The sequence below is a fragment of the Equus asinus genome, chromosome 2 (genome assembly GCF_041296235.1).
Source record: "Equus asinus isolate D_3611 breed Donkey chromosome 2, EquAss-T2T_v2, whole genome shotgun sequence".
Lineage (NCBI taxonomy): Eukaryota > Metazoa > Chordata > Mammalia > Perissodactyla > Equidae > Equus > Equus asinus.
The window spans coordinates 167,827,556-167,840,284 of record NC_091791.1 but is presented as its reverse complement, the minus strand read 5'-3'; the positions used below and the strand labels follow the sequence as shown (position 1 = coordinate 167,840,284).

Genomic DNA, 12,729 nt, shown 5'->3' with positions numbered 1-12,729 from the left:
AATACTTTCTTCTTGAGCACTACACTCTCTTGGTTGTTCCTTGTTCCTTCTCACCTTATTGGTTTTTCCTTCCTACTATTTGTGCTAGGTGCTTCTCTGTCTGAGGGCATGGTTCTAGATCCCTTTTATTTGTATTTCTTCCATAGGTGAATTTAAATAATATCTATATAGCTACAGCTACAACATTTATATTTTTAGTTCTGACCTGTCCCCTGAATTCCAAATTAGTAAATCCAGTTGCCCACTTGACATCTTCACTTCATGTCTGATATGTGCACCTCTAGGTTGAAACTTCCTGCCCAGCTGTCCGCCTCTTCACCAGTCAGTACACAGTGCATTGGTTGAGTTGTTGAAGCCAAAAATTTAGGAGGTTTCCTTGTTCCCTTGGTTTCTCTCATCGCCCACATCCATTTCATCAGCAAGCCCTGTATTCTCCAAAATATAGCCTGATTCTCTTCACTTATTTCCATTTTTACTACCATTATCTGAGCTTTTGGGCTCCTGTGTGATTCTGCTCCTTTTTTTAACCCTGCACACCACTCTCCACATTTCAGTTCCAGCATCCTTAAAAAATATAAATTAGATTATTTTACTCATCTGCTCAAAACTCTGAAATGTTGTTCCATTGCACTTAGAGCTGCATCCATACTCTTAACTGAGGCTTACAAAGCCCCACAGGATTTGGCCCATGTCTCTCTTGCCCTTGATTGGTAGAGTTTGGTCAGTCTGATCTGTTATACCTACAACATGTCAAGATTGTTCTTGCTACCTGTATTTCTCTGCGCTCACATCTTTGCATACTTGGCTCCTGTCTTTCAAATTTTGGTCTTACACAGCACCACCTTAGAGAGGCTTTCTGTGATCACTAAATAAAAAATAGCTTCCCAGTCACTTCTCTTGTTACTTTGATTTTTTTCATAACACATATTGCTAACTGATATTTCCTAGTTTTTTTTTAATAATTATATCCTTTTTTTTTTTCTTTTTTGGTGAGGAAGATTGGCCCTGAGCTAACATCTTTGCTAATCTGCTGTTTTGTATGTGAATGCCTCCACAGCATGGCTGGATAAGCAATGTGTAGGTGCATGCTTCAGATACAAATGCACAAACCCTGGGGCCACTGAAGCAGAGTGTGCCAACTTAACCACTAGCAACAGGGCTGGCTGCTGTGTTTTTTTTGTTTATTATATGTTTCTGTTAGATGTAAATTTCTTGGGAGCCAGACTTGTCTGTCTTGTTCTGTGCCATATTCGCAGCCCCTGAGTTGATGCGTGGCACATCATGAATGCTCAGTAAATATTTTGCTGGGTGAAGGAACATTTAAGGAGATAGGTTAAATTAGAACTGCTAAATGGAGGAGGCTGCCTCAGGAAGTAGTAGATGTTCATCTTTGGAAGTGCTCAGGGAGAGCCTGAAGGATCATTTGTGGAGGAGCTGTTTGAACAGGTATTCTTTGCCTTTTTGGTAGCCCAGTGCATCTGAGGGCTATGACACCCCTATCTATAACACAGCCTCTGGAAGGTGTGTAATTCTCCACTGGGGATGGCTTACCACATTCTGGAAGTAGTGAGTGTGCTTTGGAAACCTTCCCAGGTGACTCATGGAGCCTCTCCAGCATGCCCACCCCCACTCCCTGTTGGGCATTTTATGTATTGGTCTTTATGACCTCCAGACGACCTTTCCATCTCCATGGGACTCTGGTTCTTATGTCATCATTGAAATAACTTGGGTTACTATGATCATGATAATGAGAACACATCAATTCATTACCATATCTTCATGGGGAGCTTCTCTTTTCTTTTGTCCCCTCGAATTTCCCAAAACACTTCTCTACCCTCGTCCTCCACCCCAATAGCCACTGTTAATAGTTTAGTTTCTGTTTCTCTCCATTTTTCCCTAGATCCAACTAAAACAAATGAGAAAATAATTGTATGTATATGTACCTATATTTTAAGAGGAATATGGAGTGGAATAATTTTTTTGGCTTTTTTCACTTAATACATCTTGGATACCTTTACTCTCAGCCTATTGAGAATTTATCTCATTCTTTTGAGTAATTGCATGGGATTTCTTTGCATGTCTAGAATAATTTATTTAAATAATTCCTTTGATGACATTTGGTCTGTTTTCACTTTTTTTCAAGTTTATAAACATGCTGTTAGCATGTCTTTGTTCTGTAAGATAAATTCCTTAGTCAAAAGGCCAAAACATTTTAAATATTAATAGCTATTGCCTGATGCTCTCCCAAATGGATGAACCAATCTGTACACTCCACAGCGGGATTTTAGTTGGTTGCCCTTGCTTTAGTCAGTGTCCTTCATATTTTGAAGGGTCCAGGTGCCTGAACAGATCAATGGTGCTTCCACTGTGTTTACATTTTAAGCATAATGAAAATTCTGTTGCCATGGTGATGGATTCTGGAGAAGTAGTTTGGTAGTTTACTGACTTTTGGGTTAGGTCTCAGTTTGTTGCCTTCTCTTGCTTAGTGATGGAATGGATACTAGCCCAACGTGAATTTGGGTTTTCTTAAGTAGTGTAATCATTATCACAGGCATAAAGATATTTCGGGAAAGTGTATTTTCATGTCAGATGGTGACTGTGGCTAATGTATCAGGTCGGATTCTTCAAGGGTATAGAATGTCACAGTGGAGAGTTCTCTGTCAAAGTTATCTAGCTTAGGTCTCTTGCTTTTTTTGAGGCAAGCAGCTTTGAGATCAAAGATTATCTACAATTTGAGGTCCTTGTGGATAAGCATCTTATATTTATAATCTCTGCTACGTTATGCACATTCTGTTAGAAAGTAATTTTATAATGTTTTGTCATTCAGACCAGTTCCTTCATTACTGCCTCAGCTGCTTTCCAATCTAGGTACAATTATAAACTTAAATCGAGGGTTAAGAGAGTTCTGAAGATTTTTTGGTTATGTATATATTTTTCTCTGTGTAAGCCTTTGGTTTTTATCCTAACTCTGAGAAGTTGTATTTTTTTTCCTTTAACAAACAATTAAGAATGTAAAACTTTAGTGTACAACTTGATGAATTTTTAAATTCACCTATCTAGCCATCACCTAGACCAAGATATAAAACATTACCAACACCCTAGAGGCCTGCTGCTGGCACCTTCCCACTCACCGCTCCTCCTGTGAAAGATAAAAACCACGATCTTGACTTGTATTAACAGATTAGTTTTGCTTCATGGTAAGCTTTATATAAATGGACTTAGACAGCATGTACTTTTTGTGTCTGGATTATGTTGTTCAACGTTCTATTTGTAGAATTCATGTTGTAAAGTTCTTTTTCATTGCTGTATCATATTCTATTGTACGCACATGCTGTAATTTCTCCATTTTACTGTTGATAGACATTTAGGTTGTTTCCAGTTAGGGGTTCTTGTGGGTATGGTTCCTGTGCATGCCTGTTGATGCACTTAGGCATCATTTCTCTTAGGGTAGAATTGTCAGGTCATAGGGTTGTCTGTGTTCTTTAGCAGTCGTATTTGTTTTTTACTTCTAGGTAATCATTTTTGTGTTTTGCTTCTTGTACAGTTTGCCTGAGAATACAGATCAACCCACAGAACAAAGCGGATTTCCAAGGCATCTCCCCAGAGCGAGCCTTTGCTGATTTTCTCTTTGCCAGCACCATCCTGCACCTTGTTGTCATGAACTTCGTTGGCTGAATCATTCCCATTTACTTACTTGAGACTTTGGAGACTAGAAGAATGTAAGTGATGATCATAGCCCTTGTCCCATATATCGATTTTAGGAATGGAAATTGCATGGGGCTGGTTTTGATTATGGTTGGTAAGTTCCCACATTGCTGATAAGACGTTTGCAGAATTTTCCATTGGTCTGCAGGGTATGCATTAATATCATCATGATTCATCAGTGCTGCTGCTCTTGGTCGTTGCCTTCTCTTCTCACTGTTCTGCAAATCATTAAGATAACAGAAAATGAGAGTTTGCCTGTAGCTAATACATTAATTTCTGCACCAATAACTTCGTGAAAATAACTCCGAGATCTTGGAAGAGACATAAATTGTAGGTTTTGTCTTGAGATTTGCTGTATAATTTTTTTTCTGATTTTGATCTCAGATGACTTAAATGCTGCACCATTGTCCCCATAGTACCTAGTATAGTGCTTACACCTGATACACATGCAGTATATGCTGCGTAAATGACTATGGCCATTTGCTAATAATATGTGCACTAAAGTAGAAATAAAACAGGCAAGTTGGATTAGCTTGGGAGAAGACTTTTAAAGTATAGGATGAGATGTTGTTTGGTTCATTTGCCATTTTTCCTTTTCTAGCAGTAGAGCTCGTTTTTTCTAAAAAAAACTCATATAGAATCTCAGTAAATAAACACCAGTGGAGCTGGAGTTGTTTTGATTGACAGAAGTTCAAAAGCCCTCTCTGCTTGGTCTCTCCTTCATGTGTGGTATGACCTCCCCTCTGGCCCTCCCTCCCAAGCAGAATCCTGAAGCTCTAAGAAGTACGTGGTATTTTCCAAACTAGATAGCAATACTGTTATTTTATATGTGAGAAAACAGACCCAGAACAATCCACTGGCCTGCGCTGGCCACATAGCTGAGTGGTTGCAGAGTAGGGCCTCTGTCTAGTGGTGCTTTTGGCCCAGTGCTCTTCCAGGACCCCACGCAGCTTACTGATGAATGAATGCACTCTTTTCTTGGCTTTTCCACTACAAAATTTAGTGTTGCTGTTACTGGGTGGTAGAGAAAAGAGAATCTTAGGAATGTTATCCTGTTTTGGGGAAGCATATCCCAGGACCAACTGCCTTCTGTCACTTCTTGGAAAGCTGTCATTTTTGTACTAATCAGAAAGCTAATGCAAGAGTTAGAGCACTCATGTGCAAAGTGTATGCACTAGTGTAACAGTGACTATACGCTCATGTGCAAAGTGTATGCAGTAGTGTGACACTGACTATACTTCAATTTCTGGCATGAATGAGTCAGTTACTTATAACGTTACATAAATCCTTTCCGTTAGTGATTCTGCCTCAAAAACAGTTCTGTTAGTTCAGGTAAGGTTTCATTTCTGGTAGTGATAAGTTGACAGAGATGGTTTATTTCAGTGAAAAAGTTTGAGAACCACATCTTTCTACTAGTCTAATATAACTGAACTCTTTAGAGCCCTGATCAGGACCTGAGTTGTCCCCCTACCCACTTGTGCATGCCGGTCAATGCCTTGTTACTGGGAATACAAAGAAAAGTAAAATGTGGCTCCTACCCTCAAGAGTGAACAATCTCTAGGGGAGAAGGCATTTAAACATAGCAGTTAAAACACAGCATAGTTAGAGGCACACTGAAGATCTGAACAGAGTGCTGTGGGAGTCCAGAGAAGGGAGCCCCTGTGTCATCTGGGAGCAGAGGCAGCAGATGACATGTCTGACCAATGATAACTCCTTGAGTACAGCTAGAAAACTGACCCACCATTGACCTTCTTACACTTGCACATATCATGAGTACCTCTTTGCTCTCTCATAGTAACCTAGCTGGGAAGGTTGTAAGTCTTCTGATTGCCTTACTCTAGATTTCGGAAGTTATTTTTTCTAGATGAGTTGTGTATGCTTAAGAAGGGGACAGAGCAAACATTTCAAGAATATTGTCTAGGCTCAGGGAGATACCAATTCATGGGAAATTATTTTCTAGGGTTGTCATGATTGGAGGAGGAATCTGCTGCAGAGAGCTTCGTATTTCAAAATTATGACAAAAACAGAGACAAAAAAGCAGGCTCAGCAGAACCTGTGTACTGCAGACCATGTTAACAACCCAGGGCCACCTGTTCGGCTGTGAATTATGGGCCCAAGGTACAGCAAGATCGTCCAGTCCCAGATTGCAGTGTTAAATCATTCTATAGAGAGGATGTTCATAGAAAAATCCTCTCTCTGGTGGACTGCCCAGGAGCTTTTTCACGGAGATCCTTCATTTGACATATACTATACTGTCCTGCTCTCAGTTTTTTAATAAACGTCTATTTGCCCTTTTTATGTGATTCTAACTGAGTTCTATGTGCAGGGTGCCAAAACACTTTTAAAATAGTTTCCAAGTGAGTTCTCAATATTTATACCAACTCAGAGTAAAACAAAACACTGAATATTCTCCATACTTGCCAAGTATGTTGAGAGTTGGGTATAAAAAAAGAAGAAACTGTACTACGCTTGCGTAATTTGGAGGTAACATTTAAAATCAGCAAAAAGCAAGTGGCATGGAGTTAAAAACATAAATTTATTCAAGGAGAAATATGAAAGTTAAGAATGGTGAGTGCTCACTGTGGGCCAGGTTAAGTGCTTCCTGTTCTGTGTTTTATTTTCAAAGTAATCTCATGAGGATAGCCTTGCTAATTCTATTTACAGATGAGAAACTGAAGTTCAGAGAGTCTTGCTAGAAATCTCATAACTAATAAATCTGATAATCCAGTCTGACTTGAAAAAAAATTTTTATACTTCATTTTTGCTTAAGATTGTTTACTATAAAGTATTTAACAATTGCAAAGTTAAAGAAATGTGTTTAAAAAGTTACCACAGTTATTTCATCACCGTCCTCCCCCTTATTACTTTCCTTTTTTTGCTTTTGTTGTGACGATTTAAAAAATACAGAAAAGTACAGAGAATAATACAACAAACACCGATATAGCCACCACCCGGAGTGAACAGATTAAACATCGTAGATTCAGCTGAAGTTCCTTTAAGTCCCTCTCCACTTTCTTCCCTCTGCTGTACGACTTGAGCTCCTTCGTGGCAAGTGTGTTCAGCCAGGACTATTGTAAAACCTAGATTTAGTAACACACCCTTTTCCAAACTTCAGACTTTGTGGTCTCCTGAAAACATGTCCAAAGATGGCAGTTTGAGAAACCCTGTGGTAAAGGGTAGCTGCTCAGTTGGTGGCACTGATTATAGGTGGCTCTCCCGGTGGTCAAGAATAGACTCATAATATTTTTTAGATTATCATAAACATGAAAATGCAGAAGTAAAAAATGCTGCTAGTGAGCTTCTGCGTTGGGAGAATCCATGCACACCTGAAAGATGATCAGCATTTGGCGCTTAGGTGGCAGTAAATCTAATTTGAGTCAGTAGATTTGAATATTTAAAAATTTACATACTATCTGTAAATATTTCCTGTTTTGTTTTTCTGTGTCTCTTTGTGAAATTCTTTTCAAAAGATGTCAGCTTATCTCAGGTGTTCTGAAGGGAAATGAAGAGAAGAGGGACCTAGCTATGATGGATCACAGTTTGGGATGGAAAATTCCTGATGACTTGGGCCCTGGATCCAGAGGGAAAGTGAACCCGGCACAAAGGGACACACTTGAGCTTGGAAGTGTGCTCTGCCTGGGGGAGATTGTTAGCCAAATGTTTGTGCTAAAGCCTTGTCAGTGTGCTTTGTTTTTATAATGGAAGCCACAGGTCTTTAATATTCGTAGTGTTTAATCCTGGCTGGAGCAAGGGGGCTCTGGGGCCGGGCAGAACATAACTGACAAACAGTATTGTTCACAAACACGCAATTGCTGCTGGCATTTCGAATTCATCAAAGTACAGTAATCTAGAAAATTACCTCTGGAAGGGAATCTAAATATTATTCTTTAGGCTCTACTGCCACCTAGTGGACTGTACATTTCATAGGCTGAGAGAATGTGCTACAAAGCGTAGAGGTTGAGTTTGGGGGAAGAAACCACTGATACCTTTGTGATAAAACCTAGTTTCTTTCTAGTCACAGGAGGGCAGCAGAGGTCCAAGTGGGCTAAGAAGCTGGGTGGGGGTTGCTTTACATTCTGGCCAGAAGTGGGCAGTGTTGAGTTAGGCACCAAAGGGCATGCAACCTTCAAGTGTCCCCAGGGTTTTGTTACACAGGGAAGACTGTGCACAAAGACCCGGACTTTTCCCTTTATTTCCTTTTCTTGTCAGTTTAAGAGCTCCCCTTTTGGTTCACTCTAGACCTGTTTTTGCTCCCAACATGACCTCCCGTTGGCAGTAATCTTTAATTTTTGTTGAGGGGCTGTTTAGTTTTTATTTCATTTTCTCTTTGACCTTTCACTTTATATTGAATTAGGTCTAGCCACCAAATGAGTTCTCAAAAAGGGAACTATTCTAAATTTGTAGAAAATATTTTCAGTTAAGCACGTTATAATCTTTTTTTCAACACCATTCCTCCCCGGTTAGAGGGCGAGATTAATTCTTTACCTATTACTCTTAAAATCTTGAATCTGCGTATTTTATTTACTAAAAAAAACCCCAAAACGTGGCTCTCTAATTGGCGATTGATCTGTATTTTGTATTTGGTCCATTTAAAGCGATCAAAAAAAAGGAAAAAGAGAGATAATATCAAATAGATTTGTGTTTATGAAGTTCATTGCTGCCCTAACTCCCTCCCTTATTTTCTCCGTCCTTGCCGTTTGGATGATTCCTACTTCAAGCCATCTCTCCCCCAGGTTGCATAGGAGCATCTTCTCAGGGCACCCGTGTCCTCTGTGCATGCCCTTAACATGGCACTTACCACATTGTTAGGAAACTGTTCATTCACTTTCCTGTCTCTCCCACTGGACTCTTAAATTCCCTGAGGGGAGGGACCTCAGGGCTTAGCACAGAGCTAACAGTCACCGTGGGTGTTTATTAAATGAGTGTATGAATAAATGGATCATTTTCAACTGCAAGAAAATGCTGTGTAAAATAGCTATGTCATTACTTAGGTGGATGCTAAGACATGGAAAGCGCTTTGGAAGAAAGAAGCCAAGGAAAAACTTCATATGAGGGGCTGTGGGGTGGGCACAAGCATGAGACTAGAAGTCGGATGACCTGCATTGTAGATATTGCTCTGGTGTTAACTGGTTGGATGGACAAATAAGCTTGCCCGTGAGGCCCAGTTTCCCCATCTGCACGATGAGGGGATTGGCCTTGATGCTCGTGAGTCTCTTGCAGCTGTTAAAGCCTCTGATTAGTAGAATTCTTGATAGTTCCCATTGTGTTTGAGGAGGATCAGGCTGTTTGTGTGGATCCTCAGTTGAGCTTTGCTTTTTTCTTTTTTTCTTCAATTGTTGCCTTTTATACATATTATCAGATGCCCATCATCCATTCATAGGAAGTGGAAAGTAAAGTGTGACTCTATAACAAATGCACAACGTTTGTATAAGCCCTTTTGCGAAACTAGACATTTGTAAAATGTTTTACAGTTTTCACCTTACCAGGCTTGCAGGACTCATACAGTCCATGTACACTTTGACACGCATTAATGCATGTGATCTTCATGGCCTGCCCTGTGATGGAGGGAGACAAATAGTGGCCTTCCCATTTTACACAGGAGGTAATGAAACCTTGGTGAAATTTAAGTCGACTTGTCTAGGCCCTGGAAGTAATAAGTGACTGAATAGGAACTTGATGACAGACATTTTTGACTCCAAAGTTTTATATTCCTTCCTCTTTATTATGTTCAAAGACTTTTGGATGATGAATATATGCATCTTCTTGTTAGAAAGTTTTCATTAAAAATATTAACGGGGCTGGCCTGGTGGCATAGTGGTTAAGTTCATGTGCTCCATTTCGGCAGCCTGAGGTTCACAGGTTCGGATCCTGGGCTCAGACCTGCACATTGCTCATCGAGCTATGCTGTGGAGGCATCCCACATACAACATAGAGGAAGATTGGCACAGATCTTAGCATAGGGACAATCTTCCTCAAGCAAAAAGAGGAAGACTGGCAACAGATCTTAGCTCAGGACCAGTCTTCCTCACCGAAAAACAAAACAAAACAAAACAAAACTTTTTTTTAATGGGTAAAACAAAAACTTAGGAGAGGTTGATAAGAAAGGTTGAAGACAGGCTATCTGAAATGTTTTTACAAAGTCAGTCATCTTTAATATGATCTGGAAGAAATGCAGGAGAATGCAGATCAGGAGACCTGACTTGATCCAGAGAGGGGGACCCCAGACCTGCAGTGTCCAGTAGAACTTTCTGTAACGTGGAAATGTTCGAAGTCTGCACTACCCAGTTCACTAGCCGCTAGCCACATGTGGTTGTTGAACATTTGAAATGTCACTAGATGACCAAGGAACTGAATTTTTAATTTTAACTAAGTTTAAATCATCATCTCTGGCTAGTGGCTACAGTGTTGGACAGCACAGCTCTGGACAGAGCTGTCAGACTCTCAGGCTATAGTTTCCTCATCTGTAAAATGAGAGGACCAGACTAGCTGATCTTGAAAGCTCCTTCCATTTTTAGAAATATATGGTCCATGTCATCTAAAGTTGTATTGATTCAAATTGAGCTCTGAACGTAGAATTTCTGCAGAATGGTCTTTGATTCACATTTTCTCTAATTTCAGTTTTAATTTGGTGACTAGGATCCAGGATGAGATGGATTTGAAGGAAAATCAGTAGTTGAGCATATCTGCTCAGTGCTAGTGTCTGAATAGAGACGGTGCTGGAGAAGAATACAGATTCCAAATAGAAATGACCCTGTCTGGCATTATCTTTTGTATCTATATGGAGAGTGATTATTTTTAACAGTTCTTTGTGTCGTGCCTTGCGTTCTTTTAAGATGATTAGAACAGACTGATCAAATGGCACTGTCTTTTCTGCATGGGTGAGGTAGACTGAAGAAGTCATGCTAACTTTTCTCAGTAGGTGTCTTCCATTTTGCATGTCTCAGTATTGGGAGGAAATTTTATTAGTCAGTTTCCTGAAATGTTTAAACCCTGGTTAGCAGTTGAAACCATTCTTCTAAGCTGTTGAATAGTCCAATTTTGTTGAGCTAACATTTCAAAGAATCTTAGAGCCTCTGCTTTTAGAATACTGTCTGGTAAATATATTTTTGCTTTAAAAGAGGGGAGCAGATCTTTGTAAATAGAATTTTCTGAAAACCACTATCAAAGAGACTTTCTTTCATGAGTCATTTATGTTTCTAGATGGACCAGCCCCAATGTCTTAGTTTTTTTTTTTTTTTTTTTTTTTTGCTGAGGAAGATTGGCCCTGAGCTAATATCCGTGCTTATCTTCCTCTAGTTTATATGTGGGATGCCTGCCACAGCATAGCTTGGTAAGTGGTGCGTGAGTTTGCATCTGGGATCCGAACTGGCAAACCCCAGGCTGCCGAAGTGGAGCATGTGAACTTAACCCCTGCACCACTGGGCCGGTCCGCATGTCTTAGATTTAAATATTTTAATATCATAGAATGTCAAAACTTGGCTTTTGTACTAAACTAAGATTTCTTTATAATTCTAAATGCGTCAAGGCTCTTCACTGAACTGGCCTTGTGCTGTAGTCCTCTCTCACCTTGGCCATTAGAACTGATGTGTTACAGTAGTTCATAGGCTTTTGTCAGTGTGCTTTAATAAATTTGATGGAGTGAATAGATGTGTTTTAGTAGGTCTGTTTGTTCTTGTTTGGCACTGTGAACACTTTTTCTTCCCTGTTTTTGCTCTTTTACACATTTCTCACAATCCCACTGATGCAGGAATGTTCTGCAATTATGTGACGTTTCTCTAAATACCATTGTTAGGGAAATAAAAGCACTCTGGCTGGAAGGCTAAGATCTTTCCTTTAAGCTCTGATGCTGGAATCTCCAGTCACTTGAACCAATGCACAGACTAGGGTGGTGCCCTTTCACCTGAAGGCCTAACTCAGCTCTTCTGAAAGCTAATGTTTCTCTACCTTTTTCAAGTCCTGACTCACAGAGAAGATTACAGCATTTCTATGACACAGGGCAGGAAAATTGGCTGCTAATGGCTAGAGATGGAGGCCCTAGGGCCAAGGGGTCACTGTTTGGCCGCACCCATATTGGAGCACACCAGGTGAGCAGCTTTCCTGGGGGGCCTGGAAAGGAAGGCTGTGTTTGCGGGGCAGGGCTCCCCCTCACTACTCACAGCTCCCAGTCCCCTCTGACTCTAGCAGCAACGTGGCCACTTCTCTTGGAGTTATTCTCCACCTTCTTCTTGCCAAAAATAACCTTATCTTTACATGAGGATGAAATTATTTTCTGGTTCGCTCCTTTGTTAAATTTGAGATTGGAAATTTTTCCCTATTTTCTCTCTTGAATTCTTCCTTCCTCCATCCCCCACAGAACTGGAATTTAGTGTTTTATGAGCTCTCTAAATCCCGAAAAGCTCTTTAGGCTAAACTGCAACCCCCTTACCTCAAAGAGTTTGTGGGCCAGAGAGCTCAGAGTGACTGGTGTGAAGTCACGCAGCTAATTAATTGCAGAGCTACAGTTAGAACCCAGGTCTACAATTCCTACTCAGTTTTGCTGTGCTGTGCTTAGAATTCAGATTTGAACATTAATTTTTATGGATACCTCTATAAAATGTTCTGTGAAAAATACTTGCTTTATTCTGGTTGTTCTAGCCTGACTTAAATACTGTCCAGAATTTGGGAACCCCCTGTCTTTGTGGGTTTAGAATTTAGATTGAAGGATCTGGGGCCCTGTCTGTAGTATCATGAGACATTTTTAAAACTTTGGATATCTTTTCTTACGTTTCTGCTGCTTTCTTTTAGGTTCACTTTTTGATTTCCCCTGGAGAAGAGCTCTTGAGATGGCAGCTTGTTGGACACATGGATGTTCTTCAGATTTACACTTGCTGCCGCCTCTGATTTGGTGTGCAGGTGGGGAGCCCAGAGAAGTTCCCTGGCTTCCGTGTCAGAACAACTTTGTATTGAGCATCTGTTAACACGACCTCTGCCTTCATTAATTGTAACCTTTTTCCCTCCACATTAAAAAGCTCCATGCCACTCCTT

The 12,729-nt window shown here is 40.3% G+C and overlaps 1 protein-coding gene across 2 annotated transcripts in view; it reads left to right on the top strand.

Moving 5' to 3' along the window:
- DAD1 (defender against cell death 1) overlaps positions 1–12,729 on the top strand; it is an 18,800-nt gene extending 6,071 nt beyond the window's left edge. Inside the window, exons 2-3 of one of the 2 annotated variants that reach the window (XM_014856350.3) lie at positions 3,545–3,719; positions 12,490–12,729. In XM_014856350.3, the coding sequence (XP_014711836.2) occupies positions 3,545–3,675 (131 nt within the window). In that variant the 3' untranslated portion in view covers positions 3,676–3,719; positions 12,490–12,729. Of the gene's footprint in view, positions 1–3,544; positions 3,720–5,665; positions 6,012–12,489 lie in introns of those variants that run through there. The other variant, XM_044765311.2, reaches the window with a different exon arrangement.